This window comes from Diachasma alloeum, unplaced genomic scaffold (genome assembly GCF_001412515.2).
Source record: "Diachasma alloeum isolate Michigan unplaced genomic scaffold, Dall2.0 Dall_scaffold_00194, whole genome shotgun sequence".
In the NCBI taxonomy this organism is placed as follows: domain Eukaryota; kingdom Metazoa; phylum Arthropoda; class Insecta; order Hymenoptera; family Braconidae; genus Diachasma; species Diachasma alloeum.
Genome location: NW_021680359.1, coordinates 294,517 through 317,736, shown reverse-complemented (window position 1 = coordinate 317,736; position 23,220 = coordinate 294,517). Strand labels below are relative to the sequence as shown.

At 35.1% G+C, this 23,220-nt stretch overlaps 2 protein-coding genes across 2 annotated transcripts; one reads left to right on the top strand and one right to left on the bottom strand.

The window, feature by feature from the left end:
- The first annotated feature begins 1,308 nt into the window (after nucleotides 1-1,308).
- Nucleotides 1,309-14,659, top strand: LOC107048466 (DNA (cytosine-5)-methyltransferase 3B). The gene is made up of 9 exons (XM_015271635.2): nucleotides 1,309-1,471; nucleotides 2,079-2,513; nucleotides 6,531-6,661; nucleotides 6,860-6,924; nucleotides 9,473-9,738; nucleotides 9,815-10,051; nucleotides 10,148-10,289; nucleotides 14,168-14,373; nucleotides 14,436-14,659. Exons 1-9 carry the CDS (start codon nucleotides 1,309-1,311, stop codon nucleotides 14,657-14,659), a joined length of 1,869 nt encoding a protein of 622 aa, XP_015127121.2.
- A 2,360-nt stretch (nucleotides 14,660-17,019) lies between these two features.
- LOC107048478 (pyrimidodiazepine synthase) lies at nucleotides 17,020-21,272 on the bottom strand. The gene is made up of 5 exons (XM_015271647.2): nucleotides 21,005-21,272; nucleotides 20,807-20,912; nucleotides 19,439-19,682; nucleotides 17,779-18,000; nucleotides 17,020-17,490 (listed from the first exon to the last, which is right to left on the bottom strand). Exons 1-5 carry the CDS (start codon nucleotides 21,027-21,029, stop codon nucleotides 17,356-17,358), a joined length of 732 nt encoding a protein of 243 aa, XP_015127133.1. The 5' UTR covers nucleotides 21,030-21,272; the 3' UTR covers nucleotides 17,020-17,355.
- Nucleotides 21,273-23,220: the final 1,948 nt, after the last annotated feature.

Below are 23,220 nucleotides of genomic sequence, written 5' to 3'. Positions count from 1 at the left end.
CGGAACTGTCACGAAATTTTTCCAAAGCGTTCCGTATTTTTTATCTGAATCTCCTGTGAAAAATTACGATACTATGGCTTAAATTTTCTGAGTCGATTCCGTAATCGGTGAACGAACTGTGAGTTCCGTAATTTTTACTGAACATTTCTCTCTGTGTAAATTTCACGGACGTATGCCCTTAACTGAAATAGAGCCTGTTTTGACGGGAGAAAAATAAGTAATACTAACAAGTCATGAATTTCATCTTTCTAGCGCTAGTTGTTTCTCCTGAGGACTTGCAAAATATTGGGAATCCTAAGAAATTATGGGTTTTTTGGTTGACTGATTCGAAAGTGTCCCAATTGAAGAGGACATCGCAAGTGATTATATTCTGTGATGGTGCCAAAGAACGATTGATGACAATCGTGGATAAAATGAAAGCTTTCGATAATGTGTTTATTGAAATTATGGAGGTATTTCAAAGCGTTCAGGCGCATTGCTAACTTACAAAATGATATTAATTCAATGGTGAAATGGCAGAACAAAGCATGGAAACAAAAAAATCGAGAATGGAGAATACGGTGAATCGCCCAGTGAACGAACGAATAAAATTTGTATTCTTTACATACCATATGAAGAAAGCACTCCGAGAAAAAATGTGTGCCAGCATCATAAATAAGGCGCAAATTGCAATATCGGGATGTTCATCATGTGGTACCTGAAAAAATACTATACCTTTAATGTCATAAAAACACCAGACAAATTTCTGGTGCTGCATCAATTTTTGCACATAGATTTTTTTCTGAATTTTGATCTTCGTGCGGTGATCGATTGATAGGATACGATAATAATGGAAATTTCAAAAAGGTTCATGAAGTGGGTTTCAATTGTGTAACATTGTATTGCATTTTGAATTTTGAAAAAAAACTCTGTAGCTCACAAATTGGAGACCCTGAACTATTTTTAACATTATAAGCATCTACGGGGCAAACGAACACTAAACAATTTTTTTTGTACTAATTATTCGTTTTTAGACATATATAATCGATCTTGAATGTATGAGAAATCTCATTCCAATAGTTCGCGACTTTTGAAGCTCATAGTGGTCTCCCCTTAATGTTTTTTCAATCAACCTGAAGGTGAATTAATACAATGAATTTTCAGATGCTCGGAAATAGAATAGGATGCGTTTTCACAAAACCCTACACCTTGTGGATAGAGAAATATTTTATTACTTTGAATAATCACAGAGAGCATTTGAAGTTCTACCCGTATCCCTCTCGAGTGTTGCAATATTTAGAAACGTTCAGAGGAGCTCAGACACAACCAATGAAGGCAATACCGCCAACGAAGCGTAAAAGCTCTATCCAAAAACGTCACCAACACCCTGATAAATCCCTCGAGCGAGAGAATTCGAATCATTTGCATGTTAAGCATCAAAAAATTGGGTTCATCGTGTGGGCGAAGATTCCGGGACAAATTTGGTGGCCGGGTAAGAGGAAGAATATGATAAAAACAGTGGCATCAACTTTCTGAATCATTTCACGCATGAAAAAATTCAATAGAAAACCTAGGGAATTCGCTAGAAAATGCTATTGGAATTATATAGGAATTCTGCGGAACTTCTATAGAACTTCAATTGGAATTGTATTGAAAAATTATACTTGTTTTTTCCGCTGATTCTATTGCATATTTCATAGGCAATAGTCGATATATTTTGAATTTTTGTCGGAATTTTTCTCTTGAGATTTTTTTATTAGAATTATTGGGCACAAATTTTCTAAGTTTTTTCCGTTGAATTTTGTTTTGTTTTGCATTACAGAATTAGTGCGGAAAAACTTCGAAAATTGACGCCCAAGCATTCTTACAGAAAAAATCTCAAGAGAAAAATTCAAACAGAGATTCGAAATCTATTAACATTTTCTTATCGAATATCCAATAGAATCAGCGCAAAAGCAGATTTTAGAATTTTTCAATAGAATTCCAATAGAAATCCTATAGAAACTCTATAAAATTCCAATAGAAATTGCTAGCGAATTCGTTAGGTTTTCTATTGAATTTTTTCATACGTATTCATTCATCAATTTTTTCTTTTTAAGCGATGATCGTTGATTTTCGAGACTGTGCAATGAGTGAGCCAAAAGTGGAATTCCAGTGGGTTATGTGGTATGGAGATTACACGTTATCTCAAGTTAATTATAAAAATTTCATGAAGTTCGATTTGGGTATAAAAAAGTTTGAAGATCACATAAAGCACTCGAAGAGAGAGGTCTACAAGCGAGGAATTTTGGAAGCTTCTAAGGACTATTGTAGCTTGTTCGGCTGTCAAACGGATGATTGGAATTTGAACAATGTTTTCAATTGGTTCAAACAAAGTCGAGACGATGATGAATCCATTGATGAAAGACATCTATTGCGGAATAATTTTAATAATGACAATATTAAGTACTCTTCGACCATTCGGATGGAATTGCTGAAACACGTTAGTAAGAGTAGCGAAGCAGCTGTTCGAGAGCATAAACTCCAGAATGCTGGTAAGAATGAAAGGCGGACATTCGCTCGCACTTTTGAGTGAAAAGTTTCTTGAAGAAAAATTCCTTTAAGAGATAACGGAACCCGTCGAAAAGAGCAGATTTTGTTCACGCTTTTCTCTGATTATATTCAATAAAAATGGCTGAAATTTTCTCCACATATTGAGGGAAGCATGAGGGAAGGTATGTAACCCTCCACTTTTTTATTTTTGCAAAAAAAATTGTTATGAAAAAAATTGCAAAATTTTCTCTTATATATGTAGGGTTACAAACCCTCCCTTATGCTTCCCTTAATAAGTGGTGAAAATCTCGACCATTTATATTGCATGGAATAAAAGAAAAGCTTGAACATAAATAAGTTTATTTCAACGGCTTCCGTTACCTCTTAAAGATCTTTATTGTTGCATTGTATTCGGTTTTATAACGTTGCCTGTATGTTTGTGTGGATTTTTAGGAACTTTTTTATAGGTCGTCACAGAAGAGAAAACTGATACACTGAGAGAAAAATATAATTCTGACTATATTCCATCACCATCGAACTATAGTCAAAAAGTCCTCAACAGTTTTGCATGGGTTACGGTAACTATGGCCGGAGAAGTGATTACTACAATGGAATGTAGTCATTGCAACTATTTTATAGTTCTACTCACGATAGATTTGTCACGGTTACTTTTGAACTTCGGTTAGTTTAGCTGCATTTTGATTTGCAAAAATTACGCTTGTGAAGATACCATAATGTTATGTGCCGCATACAAAAAAAAATCGTATCGTTCACCAAAACTGCCTCAACTATTTTCTTATTGTAAATCGAACTTCAGATTTTTCTCTCAGTGTAACTAAAAATCTAAAACTGTGTACCATAGTTGGAATTATTTGGGGTCTCTTCTAGGCCAATCTTCAGAAATGCCGCAATTTCTCAAGTCGAATCCATGTCAAGAGGTCAACCCCTGATATGACCCTCACCCTCTCGAAAGTGTAAGGGGAAAGTGTAGGGGAATTTTTACAGGATGGAGGGGCTGAGGAAACTCCTGATTTATCCAGGATTTTCTATAGTTCGTGTGGGAGATATGATTTTCTTTGTTTCTGCCGTTTTTTACATATATACCTTGTCTTTTGATGGACCGATTTCAATTTATCAAGCACCACAACGTTTCATTTTCTGCTATTGAGCATTCGTAGGATAAAATTTCTTTTCCAATCCCTAGATGTCTACGATGATGAATTTTCGAAGGAAAAAATCGACAAACGTGAATTATATCAATTACGTAACGTTTCATTTTTTTCATTCATTGTCAAAACTAAAACAAGTGTTTTGAACCAGACCAGAAATAGGGCAACATCGGAAACATAGGGCAACAAGAATTATCCTTGAACTATCACGTGTCTAGAAGCAAAAAGTCATAAACGCCAAAAAGCTACTTTCCGAGTTTCTTAAAGCGAGAAGGTCATATCTCCACTCATTTTTTCTACAATTCTGCGTGAAAATGCTGGAGAAACTTATTATAATATCTACATTTTCAGATTACTGGTGAGCTGCATATACGACCTTTTGCCTTCAACTTATATCCCCAGAAATGAAAAATTCCTTAAAAGGTCGTAATGACAAAATTTGGGATTTTTAAATTTTTAGTTCCGTGGACAAGTTATACCTTCAATATTCCAGTTGATGTCACTTGAAGTTATCGGTGTCTTTGATTATGGTCAAATAATTATATCGGCAACTTAATAACATCATTTGTGTAAATAGCGTATCTCCATTTTTAATCCATATTCGCCTATTTCGGAACATCTTAAAAACTCTCAAAAAATTTGTATTTTCTAAACATTTTTTGTGCACTAATCACCCCTTGTATAACTACTTCAAGATACGCTTGTGTATTGCGTATTCGTAACAGAAGAACGTATCTCCAAAAATCTAAATTAGGAAACTATAATCTAAATTAGGGAACTGAAGCGATTTTTATTTTTACGGGTCCAACAGGGCAGTGATCGGAAGAATCTCTCGAGGGTTAAATGGGAGAGGCAGGTACAGCACAGAGAAACAAGTGGATTAGCATTAGAAACTAGTTTCTTGATTTTCGAAACTCCAATTCTTAAGCTTTATCCTTGATGGGATCAAAAAAACTAACGATTTTGAAAATTGTGTTTGAGAACAAAAATTTTCTAAAACAAATGCTGAATTTTTTTTAATTTTCGAAAATTTTCAGATTGAACTAAAAAATTGCGGTCGAGGTATTTAAAGGGCGTACCCCATACATAGGGAGGGGTGCCCAAATATCGAGAATTTCAGATGTGAGGGGGGGGGGGGGTTGTAAATTTAGAATTCGCAACCAAAAAAATTGACTCGCTGAGGTTTTCAAAAATATCTCCAAAACTAAGGGAGATAGCGAATTCTTACTGAAAATTTGGGGGGTGGGAGGTGTGCATTGAGAATTTACAATCAAAAAAATAGAATCGGTGAGTTTTTCAAAGATATTTCCAAAACTAAGAAACATAGCGAAGTTTTACTGAAAAATTGCGGAAGGGCGAGGGGGGGGGGGAAGGGTTGTACATCGAGGATTTAATAAAACCTCCCTCTCCCCCAAATTTTCAGTAAAAATTTGCTATCTCCCTTAGTTTTGGAGATATTTTTAAAAAAGTCGCGGACTCATTTTTTCTGGTTGTGAATTCTCAATGCACAACCTCTCCTCCCCCTCTCTGCAAAATGTTCCTTCCAAAAATGAAAGAAATTCTCTAGATTTTAGAAAATATTTTTTCTAAAATTAAGTATACTTAGTAATGGAGCTAGAAAAAAATCGTTTAAAATTAATGATCAAAATGGGGATTAATTTTAAACCATTTTTTTTCTAAAACTTAGAAAAAAGTTCTAGATTTTAGAAAAATGAAGGTTAGAAACCGCAGTTTCTAAAATTTGGAAACTTTTTTTTAAAAGCCAATCCACGTTTTCTATCTGTGTATGCTGAACCATGTTTCGAGGGAATTTGAAACTTTTTCAGATTATAATGATTAACAACCGTGAATTCATGGGCGCATGATCATTTGACGCATAATGGAATTATATTTCTCATTCTCTCAATGACTAGGAGGATATTCTAATTTGTGTAATGACAAATAAGTAAAATTGGAGGAAACTTTTTCAAAAGGATTGAAATATCAAAGTGCAACCAAAATATAAAATTGGATCTTTTCGCTTTAGACGAGACATTTTTCTAACTTCATCAAAAGTAAAAGGTCGTTTATCAATTGATAACCAAACTCGAGATATTTTAATTTTTTGGGTTCACTTTGATCGGTTTCCTAAAAGCAAAAGGTCGTATATGCTGGCGGATATGAACTTTTGCCGGAGAAGGCCATTTTTGGCATATATGACCTTTTGCTTTTAAACACGCGATATTAAACATATATTCTCGATTCTTTCAGAAACACTTTTCGGGCTATTTTACATGAATGGTGCAATTTTTTAGTAAAAAATAACGAAACTAGTTGTGTAGGAGTTGAATTTCAAGAAACTAATCCGTAATTGTTATTGCGCATATTTTTTCAAAAATTTTGAAAAAAAAAGAAACCACTATAGCTAAAAAATTGACGGCCCAGAACTATTTTTAACATTTTAAGCGTATGCGAGGTACACGAACAATAAACATTTAATTTTATTGCACTAATTATTCATTTTTAGGCATATATAATCGATTCTCAATGTATGAAAAAGCGCATTCCAATAGCCCGCGACTTTTAAAACTCATAGTAGTCTCCCCTTAGGAGAATGGCACAACAATAAAAATTATATCATCCATACGGGCTATATAAAAATCCTAATTAAATGAAGGGATAACTTTTTGCGAGCTACCCAACCCAAAAAATCTCCGTTCACTTTCAAGATTGTGAAAGTCACGGGTTAATAACCAATTTGACGTGGTTCCTTATATGCTGTTTGATAAGATTGTGGCTCTTGTTTTTTTATTTTTTTTGTCAACTGTTGCAATGGTAATTTATGTCCAATAATATTCTATGTATTTTCAGAGATATTACATGCAATTAGTTCTAACTCGATAGACATTCAAAAATCGATTTGTCTCATGTGTCTGGAGATGAATGAAGGAAAGATGCATGAACATCCATTTTTCAACGTTTCATTATGTGAAAATTGTATGGTAAGTCTCAACTAGATCATAAATATATTTCGTGAACTGGATATTTTACTACGCAGAAGTTTCCTCATAGATTCATCACAAATCAACAGTTTTCGCCTATGATGACGATGGGAAATGTGTAAGTCTCCCTTCCAATGCCAATTGGTTGTTTTTCTGATTATGGAAAAGATAAAATATAAATCTATAATATACTTCCAGTTTTTCTGCGCTCTCTGCACTATTACGGATACAGTAGTCATATGCGATAATTGCGAATGCTCCAGGTAAATAATAGATTTTAAATCAATAGATAGAGAAAATTTCTTGTCAATTTTCCTGGCTTTGCTGGGTGTCTCTTCAGAGCAGACTGTTTGCATGAATTATCGGCTTCGCCTCGGCCCGCCACACGCACGAAAAAATTTAATAGAAAAACCTATCGAATTCGTTAGAAAATTCTATTGCATTTTTATTAAACTTTCTATTAGTTTTTGACTGATTCTGTTGACATGTTCAATAGAAAACATTCAATAGAAAAAGTCAACAGAATTCGACTTTTCGCTTCGCGGGAGGAAAATCTGCCTTTCCGCCTACGCTGTGATGAAAAATAACCTTCTCACCACGGGAGGTAAAATCAAGGAATCTTACCCACGTGCTTACCATCCGAGCCGAAGGCTCGGCTTGGTAATTCTGCCNTCAACAGAATTCGACTTTTCGCTTCGCGGGAGGAAAATCTGCCTTTCCGCCTACGCTGTGATGAAAAATAACCTTCTCACCACGGGATGTAAAATAAAGGAATCTTACCCACGTGCTTACCTAATTCTGCCCGTGGGCACGACTCCTTTATTTTCCCTCCCTTGGTGGGAAATATACTATTTCTATTATACATAACTTATTCTTTTCATATAGAAAGGCGAAAGATTTATGCGTGTTTTGAAGGGAAACCAGAGTTCTTTTCACATATTTTCTATAGAATTTGCTCGACTCAAATTTTATAAGTTTTTTTCATTTTATTTTTCTTTTCTTCTCATCAAGAAGATCAAACGAAAAAACTTGGAAAATTCGAGCCGAGGAAATTCTATAGAAAATATCTCAATAGAATAAGGTATATAGAAAAATTGAATTCTATTGACTTTTTCTACTGTATATTTTCTATTGAACATTTCAATAGAATCGGCCAAAAACTAATAGAACAGTTCAGTAGAAATTCAATAGAATTTTCTAACGAATTCGATAGGTTTTTCTATTACATTTTTTCGTCCGTGCAACTTCACACTCGTGAAAATTCTATCTCACTCGTATCGAAATATACTGTATTTATTTCTGGCGTGGTCGCTCAATTTTAGTATTTCCATTTATGGTATAATCCTGAAAAATGAGAATTAGAGGAATAAACTAGTGAGTTTCGAAAGTTCTGCAATGGACAAATCAACTCCATGGGGTCTATTCTACTGTGTATCAACTTCGAAAAATGTTAGATGACCCACGAGAGAGTATTGACTATGCCGAGCATTGAAAGAAAAACGACAAAAATCGATTTTTGACTTCGGAGACATTCTGTGTGAGGAGCAGTAGTTGACGAATTAGACTGAAAATTTAACACGATGTTCAGTAAACATTGTTGACAGCACCAATAAAAGTTAAAATGTTTTCATTACATTTTTCTATCTGATGATTATTTAATTTCCTGTCAGATTAAAAAAATCCCGAGCGCTTGCGCGAGGACGAAACTTGACGCATTTGTGTGTATGGAGGACAGTTTGAGGGAAATCCGATTCATTTTGAAGCTCGAGCGGTATTCGGCACATTATTTCCCACATCACCATTTCGATAAATAGAATTGTGGTATTCGGTGTCATCGTGGTACAATCGACATTTTTTGGTTGACAACGAGAAAATTACCGAACGACGGCAAATTATCGATATATTTCTCTTCTGATTGGTCCAGGGGATGTCGAATACCGCAATTTTATTGTTCGGAAGGGTGATGGGGGAAATAATCTGTAATATATTTCGACGCAAGCGCGGAAAAGTGGTTTTTGACGGGTGGGAGGTGTGTAGTGCTCACGGAGACGAGTGCTACCGTCCCGCTCGTCAAAGGGCACTTTTTCCACGAGCGTTGGACACTATTTATCACAACGCATATGAAGTGGGGTTTTGACATAATGAAAAAATATTGACATTAAATTTTTTATTTTTTCGGTTTGTTTGCGATGTAAAATAAAATAACTCGAAGCAAGAAATTCGTTTGAATATTTGCGAAATGTCCTGTGGCCTTCTCCCTAAGTATCTCTCTATACATACTGAAAAGTCGGACGATTTGAGAACAAAAGTTTTCTGAGAAGTACGTCTTCACTTGTATCAAGAAATTCATGGCTCAAGAATAAAATAGTATATTTCGATACGAGTGAGACAGAATTTTCACGAGTGTGAAGTTGGCGGCCCGAGGCGAAGCCAAGGGCTGCCAATCACACGAGCTGAAAATTCCTGTCTCACATGTGTCGAACAATAGTTTTTGACAGTGATGTTACGTTCAGCGAGTGGCGAACTGTGCCTTTTTTCGTTTACTAGTAAACGAAAAGACTTTTCGTTTACGAGTAAACGAAAAGGCACTTTTCGACACGAGGTGAACGTAGCAGCAGTGTCAAAATAGTATACTTCGTAACGAGTGCAAAAAACATTTTTTCACGAGTTACGAACAATATTTTTCATCACAATGTGGCGGAAATTGGACTTTTAGGCACGCGGAGCGTGCCGAAAAGTTCACTTTTCGTCACAGCGTGATGAAAAATATTTTTCTCAGTGAATCATGATTGATTTTTGAATATTTTACAGAGTGTACTGCACTGCCTGCTTGAAATACTTAATCGCCCCTGATTCTTATCATGAAATTCTTAAGAAGCAAGTATGGAGTTGTATTCTCTGTAGTGAATCACCCGATTTAACGAGCAATTCACTGATAAAACCGAGGGATGACTGGAAAAGGAAAATTCAGAGTATGTTTTCCACTAATCGTCATTCTATTTCTCATTACATGCAATACTACGAAAAAGAGAAGAAGAAGATTCGAGTTTTATCTCTTTTCGATGGCATCAGTACTGGTAGATTTTCATTTTCATTTCCATTAATCTAATGACAAAGGATGAATTGCAACAACTGATTTCCGTCAATTGGAAGGTTTATTGGGGCTCCAGCATCTTGGATTCGAGGTCGAGGCATATTTCGCCAGTGAAGTAGATCCAGATGCCGAAATAGTGAGTAAAGTTCACTTCGGTACGGCAGTAACCCGTTTGGGAGACGTCAGGGGTATTACGAAAGAGATCTTGAGTGATATATTGCCGATTGATTTGCTAATCGGAGGGTCACCCTGCAATGATTTGAGTCTGGTCAATCCAAAACGTCGTGGACTTCATGGTAACTTTTTCAAATTTTTATAATTTATTATACTTATGATGCAAAAGTATTTTTCCATCTTGTTGATGACGTCACCGAAATATTTCGTTTTTGTAGATCCCAATGGCACAGGAATTCTCTTCTTCGAATATTGTCGCATCAAAAATGTAATTGAGAAGGAAAATAAGAATACGAATCTATTCTGGTTGTATGAAAATGTTGCATCAATGCCTGATGAGTATAAGAAGGAGATAAACAAGTAATTATATGGTTAAGTAATGATCTTCATAATAGTTAATTGTTTTTTTTGTTTCCAAAGAGGATCATTGCAATCATAATTTTTCTCGATTCCATTAAATTAGGGTGGAAATGACTCAAATAGTCATGAAACATGAAGTCGTGATTTTAGAAAAAATTAACGAAAAAAAAATACGAGAAAGAAAATTACCGCGTTCGCCTCTTAAACTGGGTTCAAATCGGGTATACACGTATGAAAAAATCGTATAGAAATTCTATAGGATTTCCGTATATGATATTCTGATATTTCTATACGAATATTTTCTATACGAATTATTTCTATACATAAATGTTTACATAAATTCTTGTTTTGCTCAAGTGCATTGCACTATGAGCAATTCCACGTCAAATCCGGAATGGTTTTGAAGGGAAACCAGTTCTTTTCATATATTTTCTATAGAATTTGCTCGACTCAAATTTTATAAGTTTTTTGCATTCTATTTTTCTTTTCTTCTCATCAAGAAAATCAAAGGAAAAAACTTGGAAAATTTGAGCCGGTCACCTCATTTATTGCTTGCAATAATATGAGATAACCTGGTTTGATGGGTGGAACCCAAATTCTTATCTTTACACATTGATAGGCACTGGAAAAAGTTTCAAAATGAGACCAATTGAACTCAATTTACTCGTGTTTTGACGCTGTTATCGTCGAATCAGTTTTTTTTTCTTCAATCAGCAATTACTCGAAAAGCTCATTTTTTAAAAATCTGAAATTTTAGGGGTAAGTTGGGAACATAAGTTCCAATATTTCCACCAAAGGCCAATGAGTTCTTTGCAGTCGTTCCCTGCAAAATGAATATTTTTCTTTTTTCGAAAAATGCTGATATTCTAAAAAAAGCATAAATTACAACAACGATGATCATCATTTGCAAATGATCTGCTATCATTTGGAAGCAGTTCTAGGTGCAGTTTCAGCCCAATCGGTCAAGTAGTTTTTGAGATACAGCAATTTCTCAAAAATCGTTTTCCTCAATATCTCAAAAACTACGTGACCTAATTGAATTTTTTTGACGTCAAAGGATTCCTTATGATAATATCTATCAAATCAAGCCATAGTATCCCTACAAAATTACAGACAGTTTAATGATAATCGGCATTTTTCATTTTTATGATAAAATTGATGTATATACGATAACTCGCGAAAAAATTGAGATAGGATATTGAAATTTCGTGAGATTGTAGCTCTTATGATATTACAGGATGAGCTAGCGAGTAGGCAAAATCGAACGAGTGATTTAGAAGATATTCAACTTCTTGTGAAAAACGGTTTTGCTCAATATCTCCTAAAAAACTGGTCCGATTTCTTTTGCCAATCAACTTTTTTTTTCAAAATACTCGTCTTGCTACCACCTATCGAGATCAATCAAAATATGAATACCCGTCCATACAAAGTTTCCGAGATATTAACGTTTTTCTATTTTTTTTTCATCTGGTAGTGAATTTGACGTCCCGTAATCCGCGTAAAAATTCGAATGAACCTCATAAAATTGTGGCTACTAATCAGTATTATCGGGTCTCCCTTCTGTACAAAATTTTGGATCGACGATTCAGTACAGCATGGCAATTTATCGAAAAATCGTCTTTTCTAAAAAATGACACATCGTCACTTTATCGATGATTGTCGCGTCTGGATGATTAAAAAAGTCATTCAACATTAAATTAAATTTCTATTTTATATCATATTGTTAAATACAAGTCGGTTTCATAATAAATGAATGTTTATTAAAGATTTTGTGGCGAAAAAGATAATAAGAAGAATTACAAAAAGGCGTGACGCGTCCGCGGAATAGGATTAAAGATAAAATCGGATCCATTCGCAAGCTTATTACCAATGGAATTGGTAGAAAAAAAAACTAATAACACATGAAGAAACAGTCACATGGCTTCTGGCGAATAGGAGTTTTACCCTGCTTGTTTTCTTCATGATGGCTCTCAATATGTTCCGTTGGAACACAAATTTATGTTCAATTTCAGCCGATGGATTGGGAAGTTTCTGAAGTATAGCAACTTCTAAAAAATCTTTTTGTATAAATATTTCGAAAACTATTCAACTGATCTATCCATCTAATCTCATCAAAATATAATCGTTCCGACAGGAGACGGTCAATGCTAATCTCATTTTTTCATTTTTTCATTGAAATCGCTTGGGCCCATAAACATTCTAGAAACAATCGCTGTAAAAACTTCAAATTCGGTAGGATTCTACGTCTTATAATAAGCAAATGAGGTTTTTGGAGTAGAATCGGATGAGTAGTTTAGAAGATACAACTTTTGTGCAAAACTATATTTTCCTTGCCATATATACCCTATTCGAGTTTTTACACATTTACGGTTTCATGGGCCGACTTCCTCTCCAACCGTGTCCGCATTGTACCCCACGAGCTGTACCCCACGTACAGACTCTCCTGGTGACCGAGGGAAACCATGGGAAACCTTGGTCGACACGGGCGTCCGTCGACCGAGCTTCATCGGTGTCTAGACTTCTGTTCGACGGTTTCCGAAAGATTAAAAATTCCAATTACCCCAAGCCGGACTCGAACCCGCCGCCTCACTTCGGCCACCGTCGCCGGTTTTTTGTGAAAAACCATTTTGTTCAATAACTCCTCAACTATCACAACCAATCTTTTCAACTCTAATCAAGATTAATCAAAATATGAATATCGGTTCACAAAGAGTTTTCTAGATATTTGCGTTTTTCCAATTTTTTCATTTGAGAGTGAATCTGACGTTTTATAATACGCGTAAAAGTTGGAGTGAACATCTGAAATTTGGGCTAATAGTTAGAATTATAGGGTCACACTTGTGTATAACATTTTGAGTCGATCAATTCAGCACATCCTAGCATAGAGCCATGCATCTAAAAGTGTGTTTTCCAAAAAATGACAAATCCCCATTTAATTAATGACTTTCGCATCTGGATGACTAAAAAGTTATAGAACATGAAATTTTGTTCTCTATTTTACGGGATGTCAATATTGTTTAAAATATGTCATAGCTGTGATAGAGCCAGGGGATGTGGTTTATACCAAGAGGTGTAAATCTGTGATGAATCCCTATTATATTTTAAATTGAAATCGCAATTTTTTATTTAAAGAATGTATTGTTACGGATCTATTCAGAAACTTACCACAATGGAATTAATAGGAATAAAAAAATGGCTAAGATGGCATAAGGAAATGGTACAATGACTTCTGTTCGGTCGGCACGGTAATGCCGTGCTTGTGTTAAATATATATCGAGAGGAAGAAAGTGACAGGATAATAATAACACCGAAATTCGATAAACGCTTGATATCCGGATAGAAATTCTTCAGAAAAATTCTAGTAAGTGAAATTTCTGGGAAAATTTCGGAGGATTTCTGTGAAAATTTCATATGAATACGAAAAGATTCATGTGCTACCCCCTAAAATTTTCAGGGCTAGCACAAGAATTTTTCCTTGGCCATCAACTTGTCCTTTTTCCTGCCACCACTAGAATCTTGCTGAAGAATTTCTCTCCGTGTGCCGGTCGCATGTAAATGGTCGCTTACTTTTGTTATAATTGATGATTATGGAAGTGCGGGAGTATCCAAATGAGATAGTCCTGAACCCACTTACAGATCATTCTGCAAATATCTCCCAACCGAAGTAGTTAATCTTTCAGCAAAAAAAATCGATTCACGACAACCAACAAACCCTAACATCTATATTCAAAACTTCCTGTTTCGAAGATATTTGTAGTATAATTTAGATGCACTCTATGAACTCATACCCTGATCTCACTTTAATTCACTTGTGAGTCGATTTTATAATGGCGGGAAAATTATAAGTACATATTTAAGGATTTCCGTGATGGCTTTAGAAACCTCGGATGTGAACCTGACCTCATAGACTCCGCAGAATTTTCTCCTCAGCACAGACCGCGGTATTACTGGACTAACGTTCCCATGGCTTATTATACACCTTTTGTCAAAGATCTTCAAGATGTACTGACACCAAACTGCAATCGACACGCTTTAGTCAAGAAGATTCGTACTGTCACCACTCAATTAAAGTCATTGAAACAGGGTAAGTCCCTCTTACTGTTCTGATTTTTCTTATGAATTCGTCATTCGAACGGTCATTTATAGGTTCGAGAGCCCTAAAGCCAGTGATAATGGATGAAGTATACGATTGCCTGTGGACAACGGAATTGGAAGAAATTTTTGGATTTCCACGACATTACACAGACGTGAAAAATCTAAGCGCAACCAAGCGACAAAAATTGATAGGTCAAGCTTGGTGTGTTAGAACTATTAGCGAAATCTTGAGGCCTTTGAAACACTATTTTGTATTCGATGAAGATGGTAATTGATTAAATTGAAGGATCATATGATCTCTTGATTAAATTAGGGATTCATATCTTTCTGAATTGATCAATTGAAAATGACCCTAAAGTTTGCAGAAAATAGTGTTTAACTGCGGCATCTCGCGAGTGAATTGCCGATTGGAACATTCCAAATTTTTGTTTCGTCAAGCGTGAAGAAATTTAAAGTAGTATGGTCACGGATCGATTTCTAAGATTAAAATGTGAAATAATTTTTTTATGAAAGTTAATATCAATAAAAACCTCCTGGTGAAATTTGTGGTACATTGATCGTTTAGTATAGTTGATAAGAATTAATGAAAAACTAGATTTTAACACAGAGTCTTATCGGCAAATCACATTTTTGGGTGGTTTTTATGATAAATCCAAGATGAAATTATAAAAAAAATACAAAAAAATGGGAAAAAACAACAAAACTTTACGATCATCGATGAAAATTATTGACCGTTTGGGACTTTAGTTATAAATAATTTCTGCTCCTCGGTGTTCGGAAATTGCGTGTCGAGTAGATGCGGCAACGACGCGTTAGTGGAGTGGGGACAAGCGGGCATTTCAAATCTCGTTTTCCCTACTCTGTTAAGTTACAGCGTTGCCACATATAAAACGACGCTAGTCAAAGGAGGTACATTATTTGACTAATAAGTGAAAAATAATGAAAATAATCAATAAATAATTCTTATATTCATAAATTTTATAATTCATAAAGAGAATTTTCAATTATAAATCATAGTTTTTTGATTAATTTTTTTAGATTTTCTAGACGGACAGTCAACGATTACTTTGGAGAGTGACCATACTACTTTAACCCCTCACGGACGGGGCTCTTTTGTTTCCAAGCGTGGAGTACGCTCGATACAAGTAAAATGTAGTGACTTCTAATCAACGGACAATTATGAAACCGATATGTAACTGAAATTACAGTATTCCTTTTTTCGTTGTTATTTGTTTGGTTGAGTTAAATTCCATAGTTTTGGAAATAATCAATTTCAAAGAGAGTCATTCATATTTTCATGGGTCGATGCATAGCATCGATCCCGTACATGAGGGGTTCATTGCAATGATGACCGAAAATGTGAATATATGGATTAGAAGGTGATTTTTTTCAAAAGTAATGTTGGAAAACCATTAACGTGACATATCCCGCTTCGGAATTAATTCATTTGAAAAAAACAGTCACGGTTTAACCTGTATAAAATCTAATTGTGATTTTTTTCCATTTTATTTTCTATTTTGGGGGGGCAAAAGGGTATTTATTACGTTGCAAAAGACCAGTCACAAGTCATTTCCATTGTGAGAAAGTCACTCTCATTATCTATTGAGTTTTATTGAATTCTCCACTTTATTATTTGGAGCTCTGGAAAAGCCCAGTTGGACCTGAAAAGAATCATTTTCTTCTAAAGAATTCAAAAAAGCTACCAGAGACAAATGAATTAGTCTTGTCATTTAAGAATGCTGAATGAAACAAGTTAAGGATGTTTATCCAAAATCCCAAGTATACAAAAAAATTGATTTTTTTTCAACCGAGAGATGAAAGTATCCCCTTTATCTTGATAAAAATTTCAATCCGCCGACCCACGTTTATTATTTAGAAATGTAGTGGACAAAATGCATCAAACGCATGAGCTAACATGCGCTCCCATATAAATGGGATAAAATCTTTTAAATACTTCCTCCTTTTGCGAGGGTACCCCAAATTTTTTTTTGGTCATTCGAAGGCTCCTGATATAAACCTCCCACTCGCCAAAAAACACTTTTTTGCAGCCGTTACGAAATATACTATTTTAACATTAAACAAGTTCGTTTCATATGCTTTGCTATCAGCCAAATAAATTACGGGTTTTTGTACAGTGTCATGGTAAAAAACTGCGGTTACCGACAGTTGCCCAGCCCTGACCAGTGGCTACCCATCAATAGCCAAACAATCAGATCTCTGACATACCGATTAGCACGGTAAGTCGCATCTTGCAGGAAACCTGTTCTTTTCATACAGTAGCGGCGTTACTGTGACAGCAGATACCGAAACGTCAATCCAACGGTATTTCCATTTATCTAATTTCAATTTCCGACACAAATTCTGTTACTCCTTGGAATTTACTAGCTCACTAAATAAATGAAGGAAAACAGTACCTTGAACCAGCAGAAGCTAAAGCGTTGTACAATCATGACAGAGGTTAGAGGATCTATAAAAACGTGAAGGAAAACTGAATTTCAAGTAATAATAAGTCATCTTTTTTTTTATATGATAACAGATTCAACAAGTGGAGGACAGTCTAAAGGACTCTTTACATAGAGTGGAAGTGATCGAAAGAAAATTAGAAACTCGCCTCTTGACAACTGAGAGTCGAGAAAGATTGGAACGAGAACTGGAGCTAGTGAAGGAGGTCCTGAAAAAAAATCAAGAACAATTGCTTCATCTCAGGAAACAAAACACGAAATCTTTTATGATGGCCGCAGCATTGGCCTTCGCTTGTTTTTTATTCTATGGACTGTATCTTCTTATTACAAATACAAGGTGATGAGTAATTATCTCCAGACAATTTAAACGAACATAGGGGTAATAAAGTAAATAATGGACCAATATTTATATTCTTGGATTATATCAACTTTGAGTATTCAATAAACTTTAGTATTTTTTTCATAAACTCTTGATAATATCAATGTTCTCAGTGTTTCACTCCTTTTATTTACTTTGTTTCAACGAGAATGTCGTACTGTGGACTCCCAGCTAGGCGACTTCTCATATATTTTGCGTGGATTTCTGGATCCAAGTAGCTAACTTTGACACCTGGATCGTCTTTCATTGCAGATTTCCATTGAAGCTGAAAGTTGAAAAAATAAAAAATATGTGAATTCAGTAAAATGTGAATGCAGTAAAATTTTCTCAATTATTACGGCAGTTGAAATGTTGAATTAAGTTGTGATTACGAAATTATCCGGCGAATCAGTGGTTTCGAGAGAATTTTCTCAAAAGACTTCACAAGTTTCTGTAAAATTTTCTCCTTAAATCACTTGTTTTCAAAATGTAAGCATAATTGTCAGAAGTTGTACGTTTGATTTGAACATATTCGAGTCCTGAATTAATTGAATGAGAATTATAATGAACCAACCAGTCTGAGGAAACGTTCACGTGGAATGGCATACTGCTCCCCCCTGATAATTCTGATGAGATCAGCTCTCTCACACCAGGGCCAGATCATCAAGTCCAACATCCCAGGCTTGTTTCCACCGAAAAAAGGTGTTCCTCTTGTTCCCAATTCTCTGTCGAATATTTCTAATCCTTTCAAGGCCTCCTCGAACAATTCCCGGTCAACAAAAGTCTCCAAATACAGCTGGAGAAGTAATGAAGGGATACAATTTATCGTTGCACAATTTGAAAATTAAAAATCTGATTGCTGATTGAAATAAGTGACTCAATTAATTATGAACAGTAAAATATTCAATTGTTGTTGACGAATCGAGATGACACAATCAAATTTGAAAATAATTTATCCACAAATGTCTCTGAATCTGGAAAAAATAAAGATATTTTCCTTGAGTAAAGAGAGTTACAAAAATATCTGTATACTAATTTCGCCATCACCTTTGAAATTTGAGATATTCTAAAAAAATACCTCGATGAAAAATCTACTTATTTCTTTCTATCACTTCGTTACTGCATCCACAGCAGATTTTGACATAATCATAATATTTAAATACACTTATTTTATGGCATATAAATTCAATTAATAAAATTGAAAGAATTTACATTATTAGATTCATCAATAATCAGTGGATTCAAATTTTGGATTACATTATCAATCAGCTATCGCCTCTGAAGACTGTTTATTACTTGGTTAATCGAAAATTAGTTAAAGAAATACAATTATTTATTTAATGAAAAATCGACGGCTTTAATTACTCATTATATTGAGAATATTCATGTCTTAAAGAAGATTGACCAACTTCAATTACTTGGGTAATTCTCTCCAAAAATATCACTAAGACAATGATCACTACCGATCTCTAGTCCACAGAAAAAAAAAGTCGCTTGTTCAAACTCACGGTTCTCCAAGGTATGACCCTCAAAAACAGTTTACTTAGCTTTAGTAGAAACATCCCTACAATTCAGGACTAAAAATCCACGTATTTGAAGCCCGAAAAATCCTTCAATTAAGAATCTTTGCATTCTTGAACTAAAAGCACTCGAAACAAAAAGATTTGCAAATAATTAGAATTCAATTGAATATTAATTTAGTCACCAGGTGATATACTTTCAATAATAACGGCATTATGTATCACATTAAAATAACATGTTAAGTTCAGAGATATTGTGAAAAATACTTTTAGAATCAATAAATTAATTTACGAACCGCATGGTTTTTATTTTCAGAATTCCGGAAGCTTAACCCTATAAGGTGAATTTCAATATCCCGACTCTATGGCCACCAAAGCGGAATACTAGCGTCCCCACTCGAGCGTCCTACTACGCTTTTTACCTTAGAGGGTTAAAATAGGAGAGAATGTGGCTTAATTTAACTACAGTGATACTTGATTTCAGTGAAAATTACAGCGAATCAGAACTTTACTAAATTAAATATATGAAACATAGAGTTGAATTCAGGATTTATGCTCTCTAGATTTCAGTACGACAGAATTTTAAAATTCAAAGATTCTTGCTGGAAACAAAACATTTTTCTCAGTGATGAATATCACATTCGTACCTATGTGCGAGCAGCTACCCAAGATTTGTTAAATATGAATGAATCTGTTAACACATTAATGAAATACCTTATACATCAATGAGATGACACCGTTGAACCTCTCAATCAGTAACTTGTCCTTAGCTTTGAGAAGGGGATCATCAGGGTAGAGATTACTCTGTGAATAAGCCTCATTGAGATAATCAGCGACTATCAGGCTTTCGTATAAAACATCACCGTTTGGAAATTCGATGCAAGGGACTTTCCCCAGCGGACTCTTCTCCAGGTACCAGTCCGGCTTGTTGCCCAAATTTATCAGCACTACATCGTATCTGTGGTGTAGAGGTTTTTTCATTAAAACTTTTCACAGCGATAGTTTTTCAATGAGTAACGCAAACATAAGCTTTTCTGTTAAGGATTGATGTAAGCATCTTTTTTACAAGAGTAAATTTTTTTATGGTCAAATGCCATGAAACTTTGGCAAAACGTTATTTGAACTATTATAAAATGATCGATCTATCGCTCGGCTCTTCGTCATATTGTCAATATCGATTTTTTTGGTTTTTTATGTTTTAGTTGATATCGACAATATGACAAAGAGCTAAGCGATAGATCGATCATCTTGTAATGGTTAAAATAACGTTTTGCCAAAGTTTCATGGCATTTGACCATAAAAAAATTTACTCTTGTGAAAAACTCCCGNGGGGGGGGGGGGGGGGGGGGGGGTCTAAAATGTCCAAGAAACGCGTAACGTAATATTTGAATGCTCCCAAAATAATTTTTTGACGTGGATACGTATATAGTTTCAATATGGGGGGGTCATTTTGGGAAACGGTCCTTATGTGCAGTGCCATCTATCGGAAGTCTAGAAAATTCTAGACATTTCGAGGTAATTCGAGAAGTTTCTTGAAATTTCGAGGAAATTCAGGGAGTTTTTAGAAAATTCAAGAGAATACAAAGAGTTTCTAGGAGATTCGAGAAAGAAGGAAAGACCATGAACGTATCCACGTACAATTACAGCTGTATCGAAGATAAAGCCTGCAATTTCTTCTATGAAATGTCAAGAATTTAAAAAAAAAGTTCCTAACTGCGAAGCAGGCGTTTGGGTATTTCTCCCCGGCGTCATTTATTTCTGAGATAATTAGGCCATTAACAAAGATTCCCTTTTCGGTTCATTCCATTTGACTACGGCAATACATAATTCAATAGCTAAACAATAAAACGACTTAGCCCTTAGCTGAGTTTTCGAGTTATATCTCCGAATCTGAAGAAGATAACGAAATTTTCGTAATGAATTTTTCTGCAGAGCGTATTGAGAGCTACAAAAAAGGTGATGACAACAATTTTGCTATCTCTCCTAGAGTTCGAGATATTGAAAACTGGTCAATAGTTAAAATCTACTTGAACCGTTTTCCCGCGTCATTGCTGAATTTTTCAATTGATTTGTTGAACTCACGGAATTTTTTTTTGATCCAATATCAAATGAACCCTCTGAGCATAAGGACAGAATCTCATACTGTAGACACGTAGTTTTCCAGGCTGAAGGGGAGGGGCTTCGCTGCCTAAACACATGAACAGGTGTGACTCATGTAATTAACTTATAAGATTTGTGTGAATTAAGATTGAAAGAATGAGGGAATCACCCTTTGCTCACCCTTTGTCAAATGAGCTGAGTTCATAATGCGAATTTGTCTATTAGATGTCGTTGGAGTGCAAAACACCGGCAGCTGCGAATACAATTTGTAAGGACGCTTCGTCAACTAGTGAATAATGGTCGATCGAAAAGCCCTCACTGCTAAGTATTTGTCTATACTAAATTATTATTATCTGTTACTGAACTGTAGTAGTTCAAACTTAACTTTCTATCGTTAAATATGTTTGGAATTGTGACCTTGGTGTGAACGTGTCAATGAGGTTCTACCATTGCATGGCCACTTGGATTCCAAAAAGTCGGAAAGGTGGAGATCATGTCAATCTATGTCGAATGACGACTGATAGGCTTGGAAATGTCTTTATCGACCGAGGCTCAGTCCAGTGGATAGTGAAAAATGGTATCTCCGTCTGGGACAGTGGTGTGACCCTATATTTAGACGGCCGGAACATTCCGTTAAGGGGTAGCCAGAATGCCACCGTTTCCCTGAAATTTTTAAACAAATTTCCTGCGCAAAGTTATTAATATTTTTGGCATCCAAAGCACATTGATCTTCATCATCGCCTTCTGGAAATTAATGTGCTTTGATTTGTAAAAATATCGATAACTTTCGGCAGGAAATTTGTTCAAAAATTCAAAAAATTAAGGGCGTTCTGTTACCCCTCAAGTTTATAACACTAGAGAATAATAACAAAATCATCGTTTTATATCCGTTTTTTTAATATTTTATTCATTGAAGTTTAGTGATTCATTTATTCCCCTCCAGTTGCAAGCAGGGATAGCCAAATCCATAATATTTCATTACCGTTGAATAATGTAGCCGTCAATTAGTTAACATCAGTCTTAATTTTCTTCATTATTTAAGTATCATCAATTCAAATATTCAAATTTTGAATTATTTTATCAATCATTAATTGAGGTAGCACAATTGATTATTTGTGTAATCGAAAAATCCCCCTTTCAAGAAATTTGAATTATCCACTCAGTGGCAAATTTACAGTTCCATATTATCCAATTTTTAATTAAACCTTCATTGATGTAAGGGGGAAATTCTTATCATATTATAGAAATTTAATATTGATGGTAATCCCTGGTTGTAAGGGACACAATGATATTCGTAATTTTTTAATTTGTGTAAGATTTTAAATTTGAATAATTTGTATTGAGATACACTGCAAGAAAATTTCTTTGAAAAGATCTTTGGCAGAAGAATTCAACCCAACGTGAGTATCCTTTCGATACTCATGTTCGTCATCGGATCCCAAAGTAAAATTCTCACTAAAAGTCCCATATTTGTTGGATTTTAATCAACTTCATTTTCTCAAATTTTCCACATAATTTTAGAATTAAAAATCAGAAGCCGGTAGGGGTGGGTTGAAGCAAGTGTGGTTCCCTAAGGTCCGGACCAATAACTTCCCGACCAATTCCTTTTTTTCTATTCATCACAGAGAACAAGAGTATATGCTTTTCAATCAGTGTTTTATTTGTAGTTGAATTACTGACGAACTTCTGGGTCAATATCTTCCAAAATTTAGCAATCGAAAAAAATCAAATCACATTATTTTGCATGAAGTAATCATATAATTTATGAAAAACTATCATTCCAATGTTTTGCTGATTTATTAAGAAACTGAGGAATCGCTGAGTCATTTTTCTAAAATTTAATCATGTGTATTTCATATGAAGACGCATCAATTGCAAAAAATTTTATACTGGCTAGCTGCAGTTACTCGAGCCCTGGAAAATTTACCTGAATTATGCCTTTTTAACTTCCCCGGATAGGGAAATTATTGTAGGGGAGGATGGGGCAAAACGGCCCCCCTTCAATCGTCAATATTTTCCGATTCAATAATCGGATTGGGATGAGTTAGAGCTCGTTTTGAAGAATGAAAAATTATCTTCAAAATGAAGTTAAAACTGGGAACTTTCACAATGTCATTCACAAGTTATTGACAATTGAAGGGGGGCCGTTTTGCCCCACCCTCCCCTAATCACTCCGAAAATCGAAAATACGTTTTTTCACCATATCTCCACGTTTCCAACGTATTCCCAATGGTTCTGGACCATTTTCGGAAAAATGTCTGTACATACAATTTTTCCTCAACGATTTCTCCCAAACGAATGGTCCGATTCGATTTTTTTAACCGATGCGTCTTTATGTAACTTAGACCTGATTCGATTTTGGATGGAATCGATCCACCCACTCCAACCCCCCCCCC